The following is a 24,055-nucleotide window of genomic DNA, read 5'->3' as shown; positions in this document are numbered from 1 at the left end:
GCCACTCAGGTGCCCCGTTAAATTTTGGTTTTAATATAAAAAGTTTTGATAGACATAGCACACATAAAACCTCTTTGGAGTCCTCAGTACTTTTCAGGAGTTTGTAAAGGGGTCCTGAGACCAAAAATGTGAGAACTTCTGATCCACAATATCAGGTTTTAATAGCTGGTTTAGTTCATTGCACTGGAGTATTCTAATTCATTTAATTAGTAAGTAAACCAAAGAATAAGATCCTTAAAGTTAAATGTGTGTACACTCTTAATTATTTCTTTAAGGTAATTTTCAGGGATGATTTTTAGCATGCATACTTATTTACTTATTGTACAAAAATGGACTAACATCATTAATGTAATCCACCCCCTCAGCCAATCAACCCTTCCCATTCTTCCTGTTTTCTTCCGAGGAACAAAGGGGAAGTAAAGGCATTTAAGACTACTAGTTTAGTAAGGAGGGCACGTATTGCATGGTGCACTGGGTGTTATACGCAACTAATGAATCATCGAACTTCACATCAAAAACCAGGGATGTACTGTATGGTGACTAACATAATATAATAAAAAAATATTTAAAAAAAAAGACTACTAGTTTAAGATTTTATCACTAGGTCACCGTTTCCAAGGAGAAAGTACCTTGCGGATCATCTAGCCCAATGGGCTCCAACTTAATCACTCTGAAATCTTTTTAAAAAGCAAATTCCCAGGATTGTGGGAAAGAACTGAGCACAATTCTCAAATGCTTTTATCTGCATGTTTGCTGTCTGTGGAATCAGTTCATTTTTCTAAAATACGGGCTGAAATGAGTGCTGCGTCATACACGCTCCTGCAGCCCTCTCCTACTGAGGAGTGGGGTGGTGCGCTGTAGCCATTTGGGTAGCCGTCAGTCCATCCTCTCCGAAGACCAGTGGCCTCCTTCTTGAACAGCACCCACGGCGCCTCCTCTCTTCTGTTTCCAGTACTAAGCACAGTGCCAGGCACTCGCCGAGGGCGCAGCAAATTTCAGTGAACTGCTGAACGAAGGCTCTACCCTAGCAGATCCTTATTCAGTAGGTCTGAGACAGAACCCAGAAACCTGCATTTTTAATAAATCCTGCCTCCGACGTCAGATAACAAGAGTTCAAGGGTAACGGGCTGGGCTGCTCCGCCACTAGGTGCCTCCGTGTTGAATCCCCTTAACGGGACAGACACAGCTGCCGCACAGGTTCCCGTGAGGAGTCGCTGAGCTAATGCACATCCCATTCTCGGCTCCGTGAAGAGCACACGGTAAACGCAGAGAATGGGCCTCACAGAAGATAAGCCGCAGCCTCAGGTAGGCGACAAAGAAACCTGAGATGGGGGCAGGGAAGAGGGCGGAGGCAAGGCGCGCGTGGGTGCCTGGGTGGGTGTCCCTGCGGGAGGGTTTGTGGCCCCGTTGGGCGTGACCGGAGGGAGGGGCGGGGCCTTCGTGCGTGAGCGGGGCGGGGTCGCAGCCGGGGGCGGGGCCTTCGTGCTAGCTGCGCCTGGACCGGACTGGAGGCGGGGAGGGGCGGGTCCGGGGCGTGCGCTGACAGGAGCGCCCCGGGAGTGAGAGACGCCTCCTGGCGGGAGCTGGCGGCAGCGGGGAATCTAAGGCCGGCGGAGCGACCGGGGAAACTGGGGGGAGGGCGGCGGCGGGCCTGTATCTTTAAGGTGCCCGAGGCTCGCGGGCGCTGCGCTGAGGGACGGCGCGGAGGCGCGACCTGCCTCCCTCGCACAGCCCCGCGGCTCGCCCAGCGCTCGGCCGACCTGCGGGGGAACGAGGGCCAGGCGGCCTCGCGGCGCCGCGCCGCACGGTGAGCGGGAGCAGGCGGGGCAGGGACTGCGGCCGGGGAGGGTCCGGGCCCAGAGCTCAGGCCTCTGGAGGCCGAGGCAGCGGCGGGCTCTTGGGGCCGGGAGAAGCGGGGCAGCTCCCGCGCGGCCTGGGCCCCGCCTACGCGCAGGACAAAGTCGGGGTGCCGCCCGGCGGGTGCTGGGCGCGGGCACGCAGGCCGGCGGCACCTCTGCGGCCCCCTCCCCTGCCTCGCTGGTCAGCGGCGCGTCGGTGAGCCGGGGCTGAAGAGCCGCCGTGGCCTCTGCCTCCTCACCCGGCAGCAGGGGCTCCGTGCACAAAGGCTGCTGTCAGTGCCATCCCCCTTGGGGACCACACACAGGTCGCCAGAGCCTGAGAAACTGGTCCCGACGTAGGAAAACAGTTGCGGTGTGGTAGCGTTCCTCACTCCTCAGGCAAAAAAAGGGAGGCCCTTTAAATAATTCTGTTACCTGCTTTGCGCATGCCATGATTTACTTGAATACTTTTTCCAGTGAGATTTTGGGAGTAGTATGAAGACATCCATAAGAGATGAAAACAAATCCCATTTTTAGTGAGTGTAGGATGAAAACTAGTTCTGGATAAAAATCACTTTTCGAATACTTTTGGCCTCCACGAATATGTAGCAGAAATCATCAGACTTGGTATGTGCTGTTAAATAAATTAGAAAATTGGGTTACTAACGGTCTTTAGGAATACTTTGTGGGCCTCAGTAACAGTCACCAGGGCTTTCTCTTTCAAAATTGAGTCATACGGGGTACAAAGCCCTTTATTCTTTTCACCTTATTACTTTTGCTTTACTGTACTTTATAATACTTAGACTAAAAGTTTACAGTAATCATAAAGGCCCTATAAACTCACCTTTTATATATCTTACATCAGTAGTCACTTATTTTACTTGATTCTATTTTTGGGAGGGTTTGTTTTAACGCCAAGAAGTTACATCTTTTTAAAAAGCTTAATAACCATGTTGGGTGTTTAACCACTATCAGAATTTGGTCTTTTTTACCTTCTTTTTTTCAAAGTGTACTATCTTCTCAATAACTTTGAAGAATCTATGGTACCTATGGCATAGAATTCAAAGAATATCTTTACATTTTAATAAATTACTCAAGAGTTCTTAATGCAATTAATAATTTATATCCCCTTTGTTATTTGCTGGGCTATTTAAGGACTGACTCTCACCTCCTTTCTCTAACCTGCTTCATTCTGGCTAATTATGTTAACAGATAAAATGAGATGGTCATAAATAATCATTAGAATAATTTGCATTTTAAAAATTCGTTAAATGTTTTAAATTATGGTGCAATATTAATAGCTTTAAGTATGAGTTTAAAGTTGAATAATGGGCCTAAAACTAAAGTTGAATAGTAGTTGTGCAATATTAAAACTAGTTATTCACCTCAGTAACCTGATGGTTTTTATATACATATCATATATATGTATATTTGTATATGTATGTATATACATGTCATATATGTGTATATATATGTATTTGTGTATACGTATGTATGTGTATATATGTATATACATATCAAATATATGTATCTATTTGAAGTTGGCTGACAAGACATACTATATAAAAATTGTAGTTTGTTTTGACTGTTTAATCATTCATTGAGAATGTCCTTTAAATGATCACTCAGAAGTATTTTAACACAAACAATGAGTCTTGGTTTGTTTTGCTTTTCATTTCTGTATTTGTTCTTAACCTAACCCTTGCCTTTGAATTAAAGTTTTTTTTTTTTTCTTATTGCTTGTTTGTTTAGCTTCCTGGGAGTTGATTATCTCTGAAGAAACATGAAGACACACTGTGTTGTTATGCTTACTCTAGCCATCCTGGTGTTCCTGACATGGGTCCCTGTGTCACTGAGTTGTAACAAAGCACTCTGTGCTAGTGATGTGAGCAAATGCCTTATTCAGGTAGGACTAAGTGTACTTTTTATTAATCTTAAAATGTTGAAGAGATGGAGAGTGCATATATACAGTGTGTGTGTGTGTGCGTGTGTGTATGTGTGTGTGTGTGTGTGTGTGTTACAGTGTAAGGCCTGAGTATTAAGTCAGCTCCTGAGGTACTGAACCATGAAACACTGATCTGGGTTTTTACCCCCATAGTTTTCTTGCATATTCCCAAGGTCAGATTCAAGAAGTTTGGTGCTGAAAATAATATCCAGCTTCATAAATATGCCATTACAAAGTGATGAGCACTCCGTTCAGATAGAGAGTTTCCTTGTATTATCTAGTTTATATATCAAAGAAGCTCAATTATTGTATTTAGAAAAAAATTTAGCTAGTCAAATAATAGACAAATTGTTCCCTTATATAAAGTAATAGTTGTCTATGCTGTGCAATAGGTTATCCCAAATGTAGTAACTTAATGCAGTAAACATTTATGTCATGCAGTGTCTGAGGGTTGGGAGTCTCGGAGCCGTTGAGTTGAGCTGGGTGGTTCTGGCTCAGGGTCTCTCACAAGGTTGCAGGCAGATTGTCAGCTGAGATTGTGGAGAATCTGCTTTCAAAATACTTGAGAATTATCTCTCAGTCATCAGGCTAAGCCTAGTGATGTAGCTACCACTCTCATTTTTCTGAAGAAAAAAGTAAGGTTAAGTAATTTGGTTAGGTTCATATAGCTAGTAAGTGACTGTAGAATGCGGTCAAAGCATACTACAAAGCCTGTAGCCTTCCCACTAAACATACTGGTTATTACTCCATAAAGCTGTGTTAATTAGTGGTGAACTTCACGTCTTATATAGCTGTTCTCTTTTTTCTCATCCTGTAAGACCATCAGCAGTCTTGTGTCCTTTGTGTGTGTCTGTATTTATTAGCCTCCTGTTTAATTTTTGGCTGTTTGCTAAGAAATCCGGTAACCACACATTCTAGAATCTGTGGAAGTTATGAGTTAGCTGTAATTCCAACGTGGAGCAGTTGTGTGTATGTACTATAAGTGATAATGATTTTTATAGATTTGAGGCATTTTGTATTTATTTTGGACATTTTGGTCCTTCTCATTAATAGTTAAGATTCTGGGATGCCTGGGTGGCTCAGTCGGTTAAGTGTCTGCTTTCAGCTCAGGTCGTGATCCCACTGAGTCCCAGGTCCAGCTCCGTGCTCAGCGGGGAGCCTGCTTCTGCCTCTGCCTCTGCCCCTCCACCTGCTTGTGCTCTCTCTCTTTCTCTCTCTCTGACAAATAAATAAATTTTTAAAAAAATCTTTAAAAATAGTTGAGATCCTAGAAGCCTGGCCTTTATCTGAGTGTAGTTTGCCACCATCTCATACTCTCTTTACTCTTACTTTGCATTTCAAACCAAAACTTTGAAATAGAGAAGTTTGTTGGTTGGTTTGTTTTTATTTTTTTTTCACTGTGGACATTTTTCAAGCATAAGTAGAAGAGAGGAGTATAATGAAAGGGCAGTTCCAGCAGTCATTAACTCAGGGCTACCCATGTTTCATCTCTGTACCTCTACACTGACCCCAGCTATGTCTTAATTTTAGGCAAATTCCTGATACTGTTTTATCATAATTCTAATATCTACATCTTAAAGATAAGAACTCTAAGACACAGCTGTTAGCAATTTAAGGGGTGCCTGGCTGGCTCCACTGGAAGACCATGAGACGCTTGATCTCAGGGTTTTGAGTTCAAGCCCCACATTGGGTGTAGAGATTAGTAAAAAAAAAACAACAACAACAACAACAAGAATTAACAGTAATTTTAAATATCATCTAATTTTTTATATGGAAGTCTTGATATGGCATGTCTGCTTAGGCTCATTCTTTTCTTTTTTTTTTTTTTTTTAAGATTTTATTTATTTATTTGACAGAGATAGAGACAGCCAGCGAGAGGGAACACAGCAGGGGGAGTGGGAGAGGAAGAAGCAGGCTCCCAGCGAGGAGCCCGATGTGGGACTCGATCCCAGAACGCCGGGATCACGCCCTGAGCCGAAGGCAGACGCTCAACCACTGTGCCACCCAGGCGCCCCAATAGGGCTCATTCTGACAGAAAATTTCGTAGTCTGTATGTGGGGTCCAGCTTTGTGCTTTGGTCTGATGGGGAGGCTGTGCCACTTAGCACGCTGCTTCAACGTAGCTCCGTTATTATTAGAAGGAAAGTATCACACAGTTGCAATGTTCATGTTCAGGTAGAATTTCACTTAAATCCCAAATTATTTTTGACTCTCCAAATCTATAATTTCCATTAGTTCAAATAATTAAAAATTGGATTTTATTAAAATAACTTGCTTGGTAAAGGAGTATTTTAAAAAAAGATAGCTTTTGGTTAATATTGATAAATACCTTCAAAGATTTTTGGTTTGTTTCTTTTGCTTTTAAATTTTAAAATATGTGGGAGTACCTCTGTGGCTCAGTCCGTTAAACGTCTGCCTTCAGCTCAGGTCATAATCTCAGGGTCCTGGGATGGAGCCAAACTTCCTGTTCCCCACTCAGCAGGGAGTCTGCTTGTCCCTCTGCCCCTCCCCCACTAGTGCGCACTCTCTCTCTCTCAAATAAATAAATAGAATCCTTTAAAAAATTGATTAATTAATTTAAAAATATGTGATACAAAATACTTCAAAAAGTAAAGACTACTGAGTGTAAAAACTGGAAAATTGAGGGAGCTTCACCTGTTAAATGGTGACTCTAGTAAATTTGTTGGAAAGAAGCTAGGACTTGTTTTCTTTATCATTAATTAGGTGATGCTAACATTTCTCAGGTTCCTGTTGTTCCTTCAGAGCCAGGAATCATCAAATCTTTTTCTGGAGTGGTAGAGACAACACTTCTGGTGCATAGTGGCAGAGTATTTGAAGCTAAAAATATTGCGGGCTCAAGAATTGGGGATTTTTCTTACTCATTAATTCACAAAGACTTAATTGGGCATTGAAGTAAAGTGTGATTAGTTCCACCATTTGACTGATTTTGTGGTCTCCAAAACTCCAGCAGATTATTTCACATTCTGAGCTTTATTTTCTTTGTGTTCCTCTTGCTATGGCTACGTAACCACCCCAAAAATCAGTGGCTGGAAACAGTGTTGATTTTGCCCATGAGTTTGCATTCTGCAGGGCTTGCTGGGGTAACTCATCTCTGTACCACACAGCACTAGGGCAGCTTGAAGGCTGAGGGCTGGAGTTATCTGAAGCAGCACTATTCCCTAGAACTTATTACGATGATAGAAACAGTCTACATCTGCCCTGTCCGGTGCAGTAGAAACCAGCCACATGAGGCTATTGAACACTTGAAACATGACTTGTGTGATTGAAAAATAGATTTTTAAACTTTATTTCGTTTTAATTAATTGAAATGTAAGTAGCTACATTTGGCTAGTAGCTTCTGTACTGGATCTCACAAATCTGAGTACTTACTGATAAGTCTAACACCTGGGCTAGAAAGATTCTTCAGCATTCTCCGTCTGTGTCTCTTGCCCTCGCTCACTTACTTTCTCAGTTGTCTCTCTATATGACTTCTCTAGTGTTCTGGTCTAAGACTAGCTAGATATCTTACATATTTGCTCAGGGCTCCCAAGATACATAATACCTCATGAAAGAGAGATAGAGGAATATGTATTGCCTTTTCTGGTCTTACCTTAGAGGTTACGTACTACTTGCACCATAGTCATAGGTCCACCTGGATTTAAGTGGAGGGAACATAGCCCCTACCTCTGATGGAGGAGCATAAAAAGAGCATGTGGCATAAAATGGCATGGACATCTTTAAGTGTAAAATAGATTGGCTGGGTAGGTGATCTCGAAGTTTCCTTCTAGTTCTATATAGTTCTAAAGAAAGAAACCAACTATTATGTGTTATTAAATATTCTCTTTTTTAAAAATCAGAGTAAAAAAGGCATTTCTCTCTCTTTTTTTATTGAAGTATAATTGACATACAATGCTACATTAGTTTCAGGTTGTTCAACAAGTATACAACATGTTGATTTGACAATTCTGTACATTAGTGCTCACTATGATTAAGTGTAGTTACCATTACAATATTATTTTTTGAAAAGATTTTATTTTATTTATTTGAGAGAGAGAGAGAGCAAGAGAGAGCACAAGCAGGGGGGAGGGGCAGAGGGAGAGGGATAAGCAGACTCCCCGCTGAGCAGGGAGTCTGACTCAGGGCTCCATCCCAGGACCCCAGGATCATGACCTGAGCCAAAGGCAGACGCTTTACCGACTGAGCCACCCAGGCACTCCTGTTATTACAATATTATTGACTATATTCCCTGTGCAGTACTTTCCATCTCTATGACTTACTTACTTTATACTTGGAAGTTTGTAAGTATACCTCTTAATCTGCATTATCTATTTTCCCCGTCCTTCCTCCCCCACAGCCATTCTCTATATTTAAGAATTTTTGTCTTATTTTTTAGATTCCACATGTAAGTGAAATTGTATGGTATTTGTCTTACTCTATTTGCATCTTTTCATATAGCATAATACCCTCTAGGCCTGTCCTTGTCGTCACAAATGGCAAGATCTCATTCTTTTTTTATGGCTGAGTAATGCTGTGTGTGTGTGTGTGTGTGTGTGTGTGTACACTACACTTCTTTATCCATTCATCTATCTATGGGCACTTGGGTTGCTTCCATATCTTGGCTATTGTAAGTAATGCTGCAATAAATATAGAATGTATCTTTTCAAATTAGTGTTTTCCTTTTCTTTGGGTAGTTGGATTATACGGTATCATACGTATTTCTATTTTAATTTTTTGAGTTACCTCCATACTGTTTCTTACAGTGGTTGCACTAACTTACATCCCCACCAACAGTGCATGAAGGTTCCTTTTTCTCCACATCCTTGCCAACACTTATTATTCCTTGTCTTTTTGATGGTAACCTTTCTGACTGGTATGAAGTGATACCTCATTGTAGTTTTGATTTATATTTTCCTGATGACTAGTGATGTCGAACATCTTCTCATGTGTCTGTTGGTCATCTGGATGTCTTCTTTGGAAAAATGTAAATGGGACTGTTTTCTTTCTGCTACTTTATTTCTAATGTATAGAAATGCCAGGGGCGCCTGGGTAGCGCAGTCGTTAAGCGTCTGCCTTCGGCTCAGGGAGTGATCCCGGCGTTCCGGGATCGAGTCCCACATCAGGCTCCTCGGCTGGGAGACTGCTTCTTCCTCTCCCTCTCCCCTGCTGTGTTCCCTCTCTTGCTGGCTGTCTCTCTGTCACATAAATAAATTTTTAAAAAATTAAAAAAAAAAAGAAATGCCATAGATTTCTCTTTATTAAATTGTATCCAGCAACTTTATAGAATTCATTTATTAGTGCTAGTAGTTTTTTGGAGAAGTCTTTAGGGTATTCAATATATAGTATCTTGTCATCTGCAAAGAGTGAGTTTTACTTCTTCTTTACCAATTTGGATGCCTTTTATTTCTTTTTCTTGTCTGATTGCTGCAGGTAGGACTTCCAGTATCATGTTGAGTATAAGTAATGAGTGGACATCCTTATCTTGTTCCTGATCTTAGAGGAAAAGCTCTCAGTTTTTCATCATTGAGTATGATGTTAGCTGTGGGATTTTTCATATATGGCTCCTTTTATGTTGGAGCATGTTCTCTCTAAACCCACTTTGTGGAGTTTTATCATGAATGTACTTTGTCAAATGCTTTTTCTGCATCTCCTGAGGTAATCATATTGTTTTTATCCTTCTTTGTGTTGATATGATGTAGCACGTTGATTAATTTGCAAATATTGAATGACCCGCGCATCCTTGGAATAAATCCCACTCGATCGTGGTAAATTATTTTTTTAATGTTGAATTTGGTTTCTAGTATTTTGTTGAGGATTTTTGCAACCATGTTCTTTAGAGATATTGGCCTGTAGTTCTCTGTTTTTGTGGTGTGTTTGGTTTTGGTGCCAAGGTGATACTGGTCACGAGACCAGAATGAATTTGGAAGTTTTCCTTCTTCTATTTTTTGTAGTAGTTTGAGAAGAATAGGTATTAATGCTTTTTTACTTCATTTTTTTTTTAAGATTTTTTTTTTTATTTAAGAGGGAGTGGGGATGAAGAGGGAGAGAATCTTCAGGCAGACTCCCTGCTGAGTGTGGAGCCTGAGATCATGACCTGAGCTGAAGTCAGATGCTTAACTGACTGAGTCCCAGGCGCCCAGACGTTTCTTGAAGTGTTTGGTAAAATTCCCCTGTGAAACTGGTCCTGAACTTTTGTTTGTTGGGAGTTTTTTGATTACGGATTCAACTTCCTTACTAGTAATAAGTCTGTTCAAATTTTCTGTTTATTCCTGATTCAGTTTTGGAAGATTGTATGTTTCTAGAAAATTATCCATTTCTTTTCAAGTTGTTCAAGTTGTTGGCATATATTTTTTCATGATATACTATAATCCTTTATGTTTTTCTGTTGTTGGTTATTTATCCTCCTTTGTTTCTGATTTTATTTGAGCCCTCCCTCTTTTTTTTCTTGATGAGTCTGACTATATATTTATCTATTTTGTTTATCTTTTCAAAGAACCACCTCTTGGTTTCATTGATGTTTTCTATTATGTTTTTTCTCTCCATTTTATTTATTTCTGCCCTGATCTTTATTGTTTCCTTCCTTTTTCTAGGTTCAGGCTTTGTTTGTTCTTTTTTTATATCCTTTAGTTGTAAGGTTAGGTTGTTTATTTGAGATTTTTTTGTTTCTTGTGATCTGTATCGCTGTAAATATTCCCTTTTGAACTCCTTTTGCTGCATCCCAAAGATTTTGGACTGTTTTGTTTTCATTTCCATTTGTCTTCATGTATTTTTTTATTTACTCTTTGATTTTATGGTTGACCTGTCTGTTGTTTGATAGCACATTGTTTACCTTCCATGAGTTTGTGGTTTTTCCAGAATTATTTCTTGTAATTGATTTCTTGTTTTCACTGTGGTTAGAAAAGATGTTTGATATGATTTCAGTCTTAAATTTATTGATATTTGTCTTATGGCCTAACATGTGATCTATTCTGGAGAATGTGTACTTAATCAGGTATATTTTGTTTTTGGTTGGAATGTTCTATGTATGTCTGTTAGGTCCTTCTGGTCTAATGTATTGTTCAAAGCCACTGTTTCCTTGTTGATTTTCTTTTTCTTTCTTTCTTTCTTTCTTTCTTTCTTTCTTTCTTTCTTTCTTTTTTTTTTTTTTTTAAAAGATTTTATTTATTCGACAGAGATAGAGACAGCCAGCGAGAGAGGGAGCACAAGCAGGGGGAGTGGGAGAGGAAGAAGCAGGCCCACAGCAGAGGAGCCTGACGTGGGGCTCGATCCCATAACGCCGGGATCACGCCCTGAGCCGAAGGCAGACGCTTAACCGCTGTGCCACCCAGGCGCCCCTCTTTCTTTCTTTCTTTCTTTCTTTCTTTCTCTTTCTTTCTTTCTTTATTCCTTCCTTCCNTGAGCCGAAGGCAGACGCTTAACCGCTGTGCCACCCAGGCGCCCCTCTTTCTTTCTTTCTTTCTTTCTTTCTCTTTCTTTCTTTCTTTCTTTANCTTTATTCCTTCCTTTATTCCTTTCCTTCCTTCCTTCCTTCCTTCCTTCCTTCTTAAAGATTTTATTTATTTATTTGAGAAAGAGAGCACACAAGTGGGGGGAGGGGCAGAGGGAGAAGCAGACTCCCTGCTAATCAGGGAGCCCAACATGGGGCTCAGTCCTAGGACCCCAGGATCATGACCTGAGCTGAAGACAGACGCTTAACTGAGCCACCCAGGCATCCATCCTTGTTGATTTTCTGTCTGGATGATCTATCCACTGATGTAAGTAGGGTGTTAAAGTCCCTACTATTATCGTATTGCTATCAGTTTCTCCCTTTATGTCTGTTAATATTTGCTTCATGCATTGAGTGCTATGTGGGGTGCATAGATATTCATAATTGTTATATCATCTTGTTTGATTGATCCCTTTGTCATTGTGTAGTACTTTCTTTGTCTCTTGCTATAGTCTTTTTTTAAAATTAATTAATTTATTTGAGAGAGAGCGAGCACAGAAGCAGGGGCAGAGGGAGAGGGCAAGAATTTCAAGCAGACCCTGTGCTGACCATGGAGCCCCACACAGAGCTTGATCTCATGACTCTGAGGTCATGACCTGAGCCGAAACCAAGAGTCAGGCGCTCAACCGACTGAGACACCCAGGCAACCCCCTACAGTCTTTGTTTGAAAATCTGTTTTGTCTGATACAAGTATTGCTACTCCAGGTTGTTTGTTTGTGTGCTTGTTTTCATTTTCATTGGCATGGTGGATGTGTTTTCACACCTTCATTTTTTGCCTTTATGTGTCTTTAGGTTTGACATAAGCCTCTTATAAACAGCATATAGATGGGGTGCCTGGGTGGCTCAGTTGGTTAAGCGTCTGCCTTTGGGTCAGGTCATTATCTCGGGGTCCTGGGATCAAGCCCTGTGTCGGGCTCCCTCCTTGGGGGGAGCCACTTCTCCCTCTGCCCCGCCCCCCACTTTTGATCTCTTATAAATAAATAAAATCTTTAAAAAAAATAAGTCAAATTGCTGGAAAGATACATAATGAAAAATAATCCCTTGAGTAATTCTCTCTACTCTTCATTTTGTTATTCAGGTTGAACTACTTTTAATCTTCCAAGTTATAGCTTCCACTCTTACTTCTTTTATTGTTGTTGGGTTTTTTAGCCTATGGTTAAATAATATGCTTCTACTACTGTTTTTTAACTTACCAATTCTAGATTATGTATCTAAACTGCCTTTCTGCTGTATTCGATTAGGACATGACTGACTTACCATTCTCTCCTCCCCTACTCCTACCCTGCTATAATTGTACAGTTTTTAGTTTCTCTCATGGTTCTCTCTCTTTTCAGTTTCTACAATGTACTTAAACCTTTCTATTCTGTCATATCATTTAAAAACACTATCTCTTGGGGCACCTGGGTGGCTCAGTCAGTTAAGCACATGGGTTTGACTTAGGCCCTGATCCCAGGGTCCTGGGATGGAGCCCTGGGTTGGGCTCGCTGCTCAGCGGGAAGCCTGATTCTACCTCTGCCCCTCCCACCTGGTCGTGCTCTCTCTCAAATAAATAAATAAAGTTAAAAAAAAAAAAAAACTATCTCTTGAGTCCGGCTGTGAGAGGAGTATATTAGTAGACCTCCTTTTTTTCTTTTAAAATTTATTTATTTATTTATTTTTTAGCCATAGAGTATAATTTTTAAGAACTGTGCATGTGACTAGCTTTTATCGCCACACTTAGTATCATAGAAAGCAAGGAAATCAGTTTTCCTGTATTTGTGAATACTGCCCTTAGAATTTTCTGCTTTTGGAGTAATTTCTGATTTCTGTCTCAAAGTCTGTGGAGAATGGGGTATAACCTGTACTTTTACTTTTATATCAGCAAGCTAGATAGCATCTATATTCTGAAGGCACTTAGTATAATAAAGAGCATGACCTCTGAAACCAGATGTCTAAATTTGAATCCATATATAAGCTATCTGACCTTGCGCAAGGGAGTTAACATTTCAGTGCCTCAATTTCCTCATCTGTGAAATAGTGATAATAACTATACCTACTATGTGTGGGTATTATGAGGATTAGATATAGAGTACTTAGATCAGTTGCTAGTATGTAAGTGCTATAACCGTAACTATTATTAACCTTAGTTCTTTGTTTTGTAACCAGTTTAAATCTTCCATGCTTTATTTACAGATATATTCTAAAATTGACTATCAAATAGCCATGTTTATTCTGTAATGATTTTATAAATACTGTTGACTGTATGGTCACACAAGGCACTATGGTTACATTTCCTTTCTTGAATGACTTTTTCTTGAGTTTCTAATTGTCTTTCTTGATTTTCCATCATCAGTCATTAACACCTTCTGTTGTTTTAAATTCTTAGTCTGTTTTTCTTACAAAGGATCCTCCTGTGTTGTTGTTTCTAGACTTAACTGATTGCTCTCTAGGTCTGATGCAAGCTGTCGTGTAGTGCATCCACATTGTTATTTTCCTAAGTTGGCTCCACTTTTTCTTTGATTCCATGTCTTGTTCTTTCTTGATTTATTTTCATTTTGTTGTAACATGCCCTAGAGTATCTTCTAACAAAGGCGATATTGGGAAGAAGTGTTCTGGGTGCCATATCTCTTTAAAATGCATTTATTCTGGGGCACCTAGGTGGCTCAGTTGTTAAGCATCTGCTTCGGACCAGGGTCTGATCCCAGAGTCCTGGGATCAAGCCCCGCATTGGACTCCCTGCTCTGCTGGGGGCCTGCTTCTTCCTCTCCCACTCCCTCTGCTTGTGTTCCCTCTCTCGCTGGCTGTCTCTCTGTCAAATAATTAAAATATTTAAAAAATAAATAAAAATAAAAATAAAATGCATTCTCATTTTATTTATACCTGATTGGTGATTTGCCTGAATATAGAATTATTACGTTATTTCCCTGGGAACTTTGAAGACATTTCCTAACCGTCTTTTTGCTTCTGGCATTCTGTATTGCTAGTAAGAAGTCTGATGCCAGTCTGGTTTTTATTCTCTGTAGGTGACTTTGTTTCTTCCCTCTCTCTGGAAACCTTTTGTTTCATCTCCTTATCCTTGGTGTAGGCATTGTGACGGGCACCTTATAAATCTCTTTTAGGGAATAGGGGTTTTGTTTTGAGCTCAAGACTGGAATATTCCCTTGTATTATTATTTTTATATATAATATCCACACCTTTTTCCTGGAATTCTGGTAACTGTAAGTTTAAGATAGATTCTCTAAGTCTTAGTTTTTTTAAACAGCGTTATTGAGATATAATTCTAATACTATAAATTGCACCTATTTAAATGTGCAACTCACTGGTTTTTAATGTATTCACAGAGTTATACAACAATCACCACAATCTAATTTTAGAACATTTTCATCATCCTAAAAAGAAAATTCATACCCATTAGTAGTTCCTCCCTGAGCCTTTTTCCCAACCCCTAGGCAACCACTAATCTACTTTCTGTCTTTCTGTATGCCTGTTTTGGATATTTAATATAAATGGAATCATATGTTGTCTTTTATATCTGGCTTCTTTTATTGAGCATAATTTTTTCATGATTCATCCATGTTATACTAAGTATCAGTACTTCATTATTTTATGGTCAGATAGTATTCCACAGTATAGATATACCACATTTAATTAATCCATTCATCAGTTGATGAATATTTGGATTGTTTTCACTTTTTAGCTATGAAGAATAATACTGCTGTGAGTATTAAAGTACACGTTTTTAATGTGGATGTATATATTTTCATTTCTTTTGGGTATATACCTAGGAGTGGAATTTTTAGGTCATGTTTTCTGTGTTTAACATTTTGAGGAACTGCTAATGATTTCATACATTCCCAGCACCACTGTATGAGGGTTCTAGTGAATCTATGCCCATTTTTAAATTGGCTTATTTGTCTTTTCATTGTTGAGTTACAAGAGTTCTTTATGTATTATGGCTACTAAACCCCTATCAAAAATATGAGTTGCAAGTAATTTATCTCATTCTGTGGGTTGTCTTTTCACTTTCCTGATGGTATTATTTGCAATACAAAAATTTTTAATTTTGGTACAATCTAATTTATCTACTTTTTCTTTTGTTGCTTCTGCATTTGGTGTTTTGGCTAAGAAACTATTAGCCTAATTCAAGGTCACGAAGATCTATTTGTATATTTTCCTCTATTTATTTTATAGTTTTAGCTCTTATGTTTAGGTCTGTGATTTATTTTGAGTTGATCTTTGTGTGTCCACCATTATTCTTTTGTGTATGGATTGCCAGCTATCCCAGCACCATTTTTTGAGAAGACTATTTTTTCCCTATGGAATTATTTTTGGCATCCTTGTTGAAAATAATTTGACCAAAAGGATAGGAGTTTATTTATGAATTTTCTCTTCTATTCCATTGATTTATATGTTTATCTTTATGTAAGTACCATGTTGTCTTGATTACCATAGCTTTGTGGTATATTTTGAAATCAGGAAATATAAGTTTTCCAGTTTTGTTCTATTCAAAGATTGTTTTGACTATTTTGGGTCCCTTGTATTACCATATGAATTTTAAAATCAGCATGTCAATTTCTGCAATAAAACCAGCGAAGGATTTTTTTTTAATAATAGACCTTACTTTTTTAGAGTAGTTTTAGGTTTATAGAAAATTAAGCAGAAAGTGCAGAAAGATCCAGTATACCTTTGTCCCTACACACACCCATGTTTCCCCAATTATTAACATTCTGCATTAGTTTGTTACAACTTACGAACCAGTACTGACACACTATTATTAACTGACGTCCTTAGGGCTTACATTAGGGTTCATTCTTTGTGTTATACAGTTCTATGGGTTTTGACAGATGCATAATGTCATATATCTGCTTTTAGAGTATGACACAGAATAGTTTCATTGCCCTAAAAATCCCCTGTGCTTCCACCTGATCCTCACTTCCTTCTCCTCCCCCAGTCCCTCCCCAGCTTTTGGCAACCACTAATCTCTTTTACTATCTCTATAGTTTTGTTTCCAGTACGTTGTATAATTGGAATTATATAGTACATAGCCTTCCCAGGCTGCTTTCTTTAACTTAGCAATATGCATTTAGGGTTTTTCCATGTCTTTCTGTGGCTTGATTTCTTTTTATTGCTGATTTATATTCCATCATATAGCTGTACCATAATTTGTCCATTCAACTGTGGAGGGACATCTTGATTGCTTCCAAGTTTTGGCAATAAACAATAAAGCTGCCACAAACATCCATGTGCAGATTTTTGTGTGGACATAAATTCTCAGCTCATGATAAATACCAAGAAGCACAATAACTAGATCATATTCTAAGAGTGTGTTTACTTTTGTAAGGAACTGCCAAACTATCATCCAAAGTGGCTCTGCATCCTTGTCAACATTTAGTGTTCTCAGTGTTTTGAATTTTAGCCATTCTGAAAGGTATATATAGGTGTCTCGTTATTTTATTTTATTTATTTTTTTAAGTGGGCCCCAACGCTGAGCTTGAACTCACAACCCTGAGATCAGGACCTGAGCTGAGATCAAGAATCGGTTGCTTAACCAGCTGAGCCACCCAGGCAACCCAGTGTCTCGTTATTGTAATTTGCAGTTCCCTACCAGCATGATATTGAGCATCTTTTCATATGTTTTATTTGCCATCTGTATATCATCTTTGGTAGATGCCTTTATCTTTTGCCCAGTTTTGAATAGAATTGTCCATTTTTTTACTGTTGAATTTTAAAAGTTCTTTGTATATATTGGATAACAATCCTTTATGTCTTTTGCAAATATTTTCTCTGTGGCTTGTCTTTTCATTCTCTTGACAGTGTATTTTGCAGATCAGAAGGGTTTTTTTGTTGTTGTTGTTGTTTTTGTTTCTTTAATTTTTTTTTAAATTTATTTAAGTAATCTCTACATCCAATGTGAGGCTAGAACTCATGACCCCGAGATCAAGAGTCACATGCTCGGGGCACCTGGGTGGCGCAGGCGTTAAGCGTCTGCCTTCGGCTCAGGGTGTGATCCCGGTGTTATGGGATCGAGCCCCACATCAGGCTCCTCCTATGAGCCTGCTTCTTCCTCTCCCACTCCCCTTGCTTGTGTTCCCTCTCTCACTGGCTGTCTCTCTCTGTCAAATAAATAAAAATAAAATCTTAAAAAAAAAAAAAAGTCACATGCTCTTCTGACTGAGCCAGCCAGGTGCCTGCAGAGCAGAAGGTTTTAATTTTAATGAGGTCCAACTTCTCCATTTTTTCTTTCATGGATTGTGCCTTTGGTGTTGCCAGCTGGGACTGTGAAAGGGATTGCATTGAATCTGTAGATCAGTTTGGAAAGTCTTGCCATCTTAACAGCGTTACGTCTTCTGATTCATGAACATGAATGTCTTTCCTTTTATTTAGATTTTTCTTTAATTTCTTTCAATAATATTTTGCAGTTTTCAGAGTACAAGTCTTATACTTCTTTTGTTAAATCTATTTTACGTGTTTTATTCTTTTTGCTGTTATTGTAAATGGAAGTGTTTTCTTAATTTCATTATCAGATTGTTCATTGCTTGTATATACTGTTGTAGATCTTAAATCTGTTTTCACCGTCCTGTTCTTCATTCTGGGAGATTTCCTTGACCTAACCATTGAACCCTTTCTATTGAATTTTTAAATTTTAGCAATAGCTCTTAAATTTCAGGAACGCCTCTATTTCTACCTGTCAGTTTTTCATATTAACACTTTTACTTTTGAATGCAGTACTTTCTCAGGTGTCTCTGAGGAGACTTATTAGAAGTTTTATTGGCAGAGGTGGAGCTATGTATGTTTCTCCCCCTACCCCTCCATTTTGTTACCTGAATTTCTTTTTCTTCCAAGACTGTTTTTTCTTTTAGCTTACACCTCTTTCATGTGGCAAGCTTTCCTCAAATATATGGTGTTCCTAAGCTGTCCATTATAGTTAAGAATGAGGCAATAAAAGCCTGGTTGGGAGATTGTGTGCTTAGGCAGGGCTGACATACACAGAATGGAGGGTATTGCTTGAGGGGCAGGGAAGCCCTTGCTGCTGGAATGTGTTCTCTGCTCTGAGGCTGATCATTTTCCTGAAGAGAAGTTTTTAGTTAGTTTTGATTGGCTGGTTATCTTGCTGTGGTTGGGAGGGTGGGAGTCCGTAGATGCCTAGTTCTTGTCTTTTTGCTCTAGTGTAGGGGAATACCCTGAATAGTCTGATAGAAACATGAACTTTAATGTCCTCTTTTATTTCTGTTCTCTTAAGTTGAAGAACAGATTGGCTACTGATGTTTGTTTCATGTGCCACGAATTGTTAACTGGGGGCATTGGATCCTTTAAAGGCTTTAGGGGATGCCCAAAATTATATTCAAAATTTTGTGTGTACAGTCTTCATGGAAGAAACATCCATACCTTTCAAGAGGTTCTCAAAGTGGTTGATGGCTCTGGAAAGGTTAAGGATTACTTGAAGATTTTGCTTTTCATTGCACATACTAAGTTGTCATTAAAATTCCTTCAAATTCAGCAAAGTACAGGGCATGTTGACATTTTAGATGACAATAATACTGTGGAAGAAGAAAAGGTACGGAAATGAAGGTGGGAAATAAGTACTTTAAGAAGGGCAATGCTATAGAAGTTTAAAGATATTACTTCCCTCTTACAGGGAATTTCAATTTCTTTTTGTTATTTTGGTTTGGTTTGAACAACATCTGTAGTGTTGAAATGATGTACTGTGAGGATAAGTTAGAACATTTGTTTATGTTGAGCCCTCTGCAACTCCTGAAATGACTGAGTATAAAAAATGTTCCCTGGAAGCTCATAGTCCTGTAAATATTTGTTACCAGCATGGTTGCAAGGCAGCGTGGTCATTCCCGCCACTCCTACAAGTTGCTATGCGTAAGGTTGGTCCCTGTATAAATATTTATTTTTTGCTTCTGGCAGGAAAGAAATCTAACTTTAAACATCAAGAAAGTAAAATTGTCATCATGGTGTATTTCCTTGCTCATATAATGAATGGTTTAGCTGTTCTATTTCAGGGGGAAAAAATGGTTGTATAAGATTTTGCTTTTAACTCAGTCTTTACTAGTTTTTCTTCTTCTGCAAAAAGAACATTTAAAATTTGTATTTGTATTAATATTGTGCTTCTTCCCCAGAAATCTCAAGACCTATTTTTTATTATGAATGGAAAAACCCCTTACTGACCTGTTAGTACTTTTGGCTAACATTTATGGTCATATTTAGGGTGATATAAACATTATACTTCATGAAAGTATTCAAACTTAGGTTCAGAGATCATTGATGCATTGTTTTAGCACTTTACTGGTTATCTCAATATTTATTTAGCACTTTCATGTACTAAATCAACAGTCTGCTTTTTAAACTGCCAAATCTTAGACTTTCTGAAATAAGTTGGGATTTCTAAATAATTTTTATTAATCTAGTTTCTACAAGTGTATTGTCCTAAAAATATAAGTAGTTCAGATAATTTCAGGGCTTTTTAATCACAATAAACTAAAAATTTAACTTTATCTTTCTTGTTTTTTTTTTTAATTCAGTGCTAAATTCCACATTAGTCTCTTGCTACAGTACCTTGATTTGTTATTATACTAGTAGTACTTTGGTTTATGATATATAGTTTTTCTTCTTTCCTTGAAAATAACATTATCTTATTTTCCTGTAGTGTTTTTTCCTCTTCATTCTGCTTCACTGCTCTTAAAAGTTATGGCTGCAGCTCATTTGTGTACTGTTTTGCTGCAACTCATTTTTGTACTGTTTTGCTTCAGTTAACACCTCATGAAAATCTTTGAAATTAATGCCCAAAAGTGATGAGTTAGGCCTGATGTAATTTTAAGGGAAAAATAAGTCATTTTCTCCCTTTCAGATGTTTAATGTGGTTAGAATAGCTGCTAAAATAAATTAAAATTTATTTTAATTGGCTGTTTCACCTGTTGAATTATTTTTATTCTATTTTAGTTTTTAAATATTTATTTATTTTAGAGAGTGAGAGAGAGAGGATGAGTGGGAAGGGCAGAGGGAGAGTGAATTTCAAGCAGACTCCACACTTAGTGGGAAGCCTGACGTGGGGTTTGATTTCATGACCCTGAGGTTGTGACTTGAGCCAAAGCTAAGAATCTGACAACGCTTAACTGACTGCGCCACCCAGGTACCCCTCACCTGTTGAATTATTACATTAAGGCAAAGATGAAGATTTCATTGGGACACTTGGAAATTTTCAAATATGTGTATAATAGGGAGTATAGTAAAATACACCCATACCCAGTTTACTTATCACTCAGCTTCAACAGTGATCCACATATGGCCAGAGTAGTTTCATCCATTCCCCCACTTCACCCCATCTGGATTATTTTAAAGGAATTCATTGGGCCATTTTTAAAGTAAGTAGGATTAGTAGGATTAAAATTTTATGACTATGTTTATATAAGAAATGGGTGCCATTTGATTTATTTTGATAGTTCATACATGAACTTGCATGCTGATTTATTTAGCCAAAAGGATAAATTCTGTTTTCAGTAGTGTTTCACTTGAGTTTATATTATTTTTAGGGCAAAAGTTTACCAATCAGTTAGAATTTATAAAGAGCAACATGATAATAAGATTCAGTTTAGATATTTCCATTCGAAGTTTAAAAGTTTGTCTGATGTTCTCCTTAAAGAGAATTAGTATATCATAACAGATTTATTGTAACCTAACATAATTATAATTATGTTCATTCTTTTGAATAAAGTCTGATTTTTTGAGGTTGTCTTGTTTTCTGTGTTTGTTTTTAAATATCCATTTGAGGGACACCTTCGTGGCTCAGTTGGTTAAATGTCAGACTCTTGATTTCAGCTCAGGTCACGATCTCAGGATTATGAGATTGAGACCTGAGTCAGGCTCTGTGCTGAGCATGGAGCCTGCTTAAGATTCTCTCTCTCTCTCTCTCTACCCTTTCCCACTCTTCCTCTTAAAAAAAAAAAAAATCCACTTGATCTAAGTAAAGGTTGTAAAAGTATGTCAGCATAGGTACAACCTAATGCTTTGTTGATTATTGATGTTTACATGATACGCATTTATTTAATTAGCTTTGTCCTTACATTGCTTGGGGGGTACTTTTTTAAAAATTTTAATTCCAGTATAGTTAACATACAATGTTAGTTTCAGGTGTGCAATATAGTGATTTAACAATGCTATACATTACTCAGTGCTTATCGTCCTAAGTGTACTCTTAATCCCCTTCACCTATTTCACACATCCCCCCCCCACATTCCCTCTGATAGCCATCAGTTTGTTCTCTGTAGTTAAGAGTTTGTTTTTTGATTTGTCTCTTGTTTTCTTTGTTCATTGTCTTCTTTCTTAAATTCCACATGAGTGAAATCATATGATATTTGTCTCGCTATCTTATTTCACTTAGCATTATACCCTCTAGATCCATCCATGTTGTTGCAGATGGCAAGATTTCATTCTTTTTTTATGACTGAGTAATATTCCGGTGTGTGTGTGTAGACACACAAGCTGCATCTTCTTTAATCATTCATCTATCAGTGGACACTTTGGTTGTTTCCCTATCTTGGCTATTGTAAATAATGCTGCAGTAAACATAAGGGATACATATATCTTTTTGAATTAGTGTTTTTGTAGTCTTTGGGTAAATATCCAGTAGAGGAATTACTGGATCATACAGTAATTCTACTTTTAGTTTTTTTTGTAATCTCCATAATGTTTTCCACCGTCGCTGTACCAGTTTGCATTGCCACCAACCGTGCACAAGGGTCCCTTTTTTCCCACATTCTTGCCAACACTTGTTGTTTCTTGTGTTTTTGATTTTCACCATTCTGACAAGTATGAGGTGATATCTCATTGTGGTTTTGATTTGCATTTCCCTAATGATTAGTGATGTTGAGCATCTTTTCATGTGTCTGTTGGCCATCTGTATGTCTTCTTTAGAGGAAGGTCTTCTGTCCATTTTTAAATCAGATTATTTGGTTTTCTTGGTGTTGAGTTGTGTAAATTCTTTATATATTTTGGATACTAACCCTTTGTCAGATATAGCATTTGCAGTATCTTCTCCCATTCACTAGATTGCCTTTTTGTTTTGTTGATGGTTTCCTTTGCTGTGTGGAAGCTTTTTATTTTCACGTGGTCTCAGTAGTTTGTTTTTGCTTTTGTTTCCCTTGCCTCAGGAGACCTACTAGAAAAAGGTTGCTATAGCCAATGTCAGAGAAATTACTAGCTGTGCTTTCTTTTACAATTTTTATGGTTCCAGGTCTCACATTTAGGTCTTTCATCCATTTTGAGTTTATTTTTGTGTATGGTATGTTAAAGTGGTCTTGTTTTATTCTTTTGCATTTAGCTGTCCAGTTTTCCCAACACTGTTTATTGAAGGAACTTTTTCCCATTGCATATTCTTGCTTCCTTTGTTGAAGATAACTGACTAAAGAATTGTGGGCTTATTTCTGGGTTCTCTATTTGGTTCTGTTGATCTACGTGTCTCTTTTTGTGTCAGTATCATACTGTTTTGATTACTACAGCTTTGTAGTATATCACGTAATCTGGGATTATGATACCTCCAGTTTTGTTCTTTTTCAAGATTGCTTTGGCTATTCAGGCTCTTTAGTGGTTCAATCCAAATTTTCAGAGTATTCGTTCTAGTTTTGTGAAAACTAAATATTGGTATTTTGATAAGGATTGCATTAAATGTGTAGGTTGCTTTGGGTAGTATGGACAGTTTAAGAATATTTGTTCTCCCAATCCATGAACACGGAATCTCTTTCCATTTGTTTGTGTCCTCTTCAATTTCTTTCATCAATGTTTTATAGTTTTTGTAGTACAGGCCTTTCACCTCTTTGGTTAAGTTTATTCCTTGGTGTTTTATTCTTTTGGGTACAATTGTAAATGGGATTGTTTTCCTAATTTCTCTTTCTTCTACTTCATTATTAGTGTATAGGAATGCCATGGATTTCTGTGTATCAATTTTTTATCTTGCGACTGTACTGAATTCATTTATGAATTGTAGCAGTTTTTTGATGGTGTCTTTAGGGCTTTCTATGTATAGTGTCATGTCATCTGCAAAGAGTGAAAGTTTTGCTTCTCCCTTACCAATTTGGATGCCTGTTATTTTTTTCTTCTGACTGCTGTGGCTAGGACTTCCAGTACTGTGTTGAATAAAAGTGGTGAGAGTGGACATGCTTTGTCTTGTTCCTGATCTTAGGGGAAAGGCTCTCAGTTTTTCACAAGCAAGTATGATGTTAGCTGTGGGTTTTTCATATATGGCCTTTATTATGTTGAGGTATGTTCCCTCTAGACCTACTTTGTTGAGGGGTTTTATCATGAATTGATGTCATACTCTGTCAAATTCTTTTTCTGCGTCTCTTCAAATGCTTATATGGTTTTTATTCTTTCTCTTGTTGATGTGATGTATCATGTTGATTGATTTATAAATATCCAGCCTTGCTTCCCTGGAATAAATACCACTTGATCATGGTAAATAATTTTTTAAATGTATGTTTGAATTCAGTTTGCTAATATTTTGTTGAGGATTTTGCATCTGTGTTCATCAGAGATACTCACCTTTATTTCTCTTATTCTGTGGTGTCTTTGTCTGGTTTTGGTATCAGGGTAATGTGGGTCTCATAGAATGAATGTAGAAGGTTTCCTTCCTCTTTAATTTTTTGGAATAATTTGAGAAGAATAGGTATTAACTCTTGATCAAATGTTTGGTAGAATTCACCTGTAGAGCTATCTGGTCCTGGACTTTTGTTTGCTGGTAATTTTTTGATTATTTACTCAATTTTATTGCTGGTAATTGGTCTGTTCAAATTTTATGTTTTTTCCTGTTTCA

General features: G+C 38.1%; 1 protein-coding gene across 3 annotated transcripts in view; it reads left to right on the top strand.

Moving 5' to 3' along the window:
* Positions 1-1,110: 1,110 nt before the first annotated feature.
* The window catches only part of TWSG1 (twisted gastrulation BMP signaling modulator 1), a 68,822-nt gene continuing 45,877 nt past the window's right edge, over positions 1,111-24,055 (top strand). The window contains exons 1-2 of one of the 3 annotated variants that reach the window (XM_002917590.4): positions 1,111-1,305; positions 3,591-3,744. In XM_002917590.4, the coding sequence (XP_002917636.1) occupies positions 3,622-3,744 (123 nt within the window). In that variant the 5' untranslated portion in view covers positions 1,111-1,305; positions 3,591-3,621. Of the gene's footprint in view, positions 1,306-1,547; positions 1,808-2,312; positions 2,466-3,590; positions 3,745-24,055 lie in introns of those variants that run through there. The other 2 variants (XM_034642695.1, XM_034642696.1) reach the window with 2 other exon arrangements.

Source organism: Ailuropoda melanoleuca, chromosome 14, assembly GCF_002007445.2.
Source record: "Ailuropoda melanoleuca isolate Jingjing chromosome 14, ASM200744v2, whole genome shotgun sequence".
Lineage (NCBI taxonomy): Eukaryota > Metazoa > Chordata > Mammalia > Carnivora > Ursidae > Ailuropoda > Ailuropoda melanoleuca.
The sequence above is the reverse complement of the archived record's forward strand: the minus strand, read 5'-3'. Positions and strand labels throughout refer to the sequence as shown.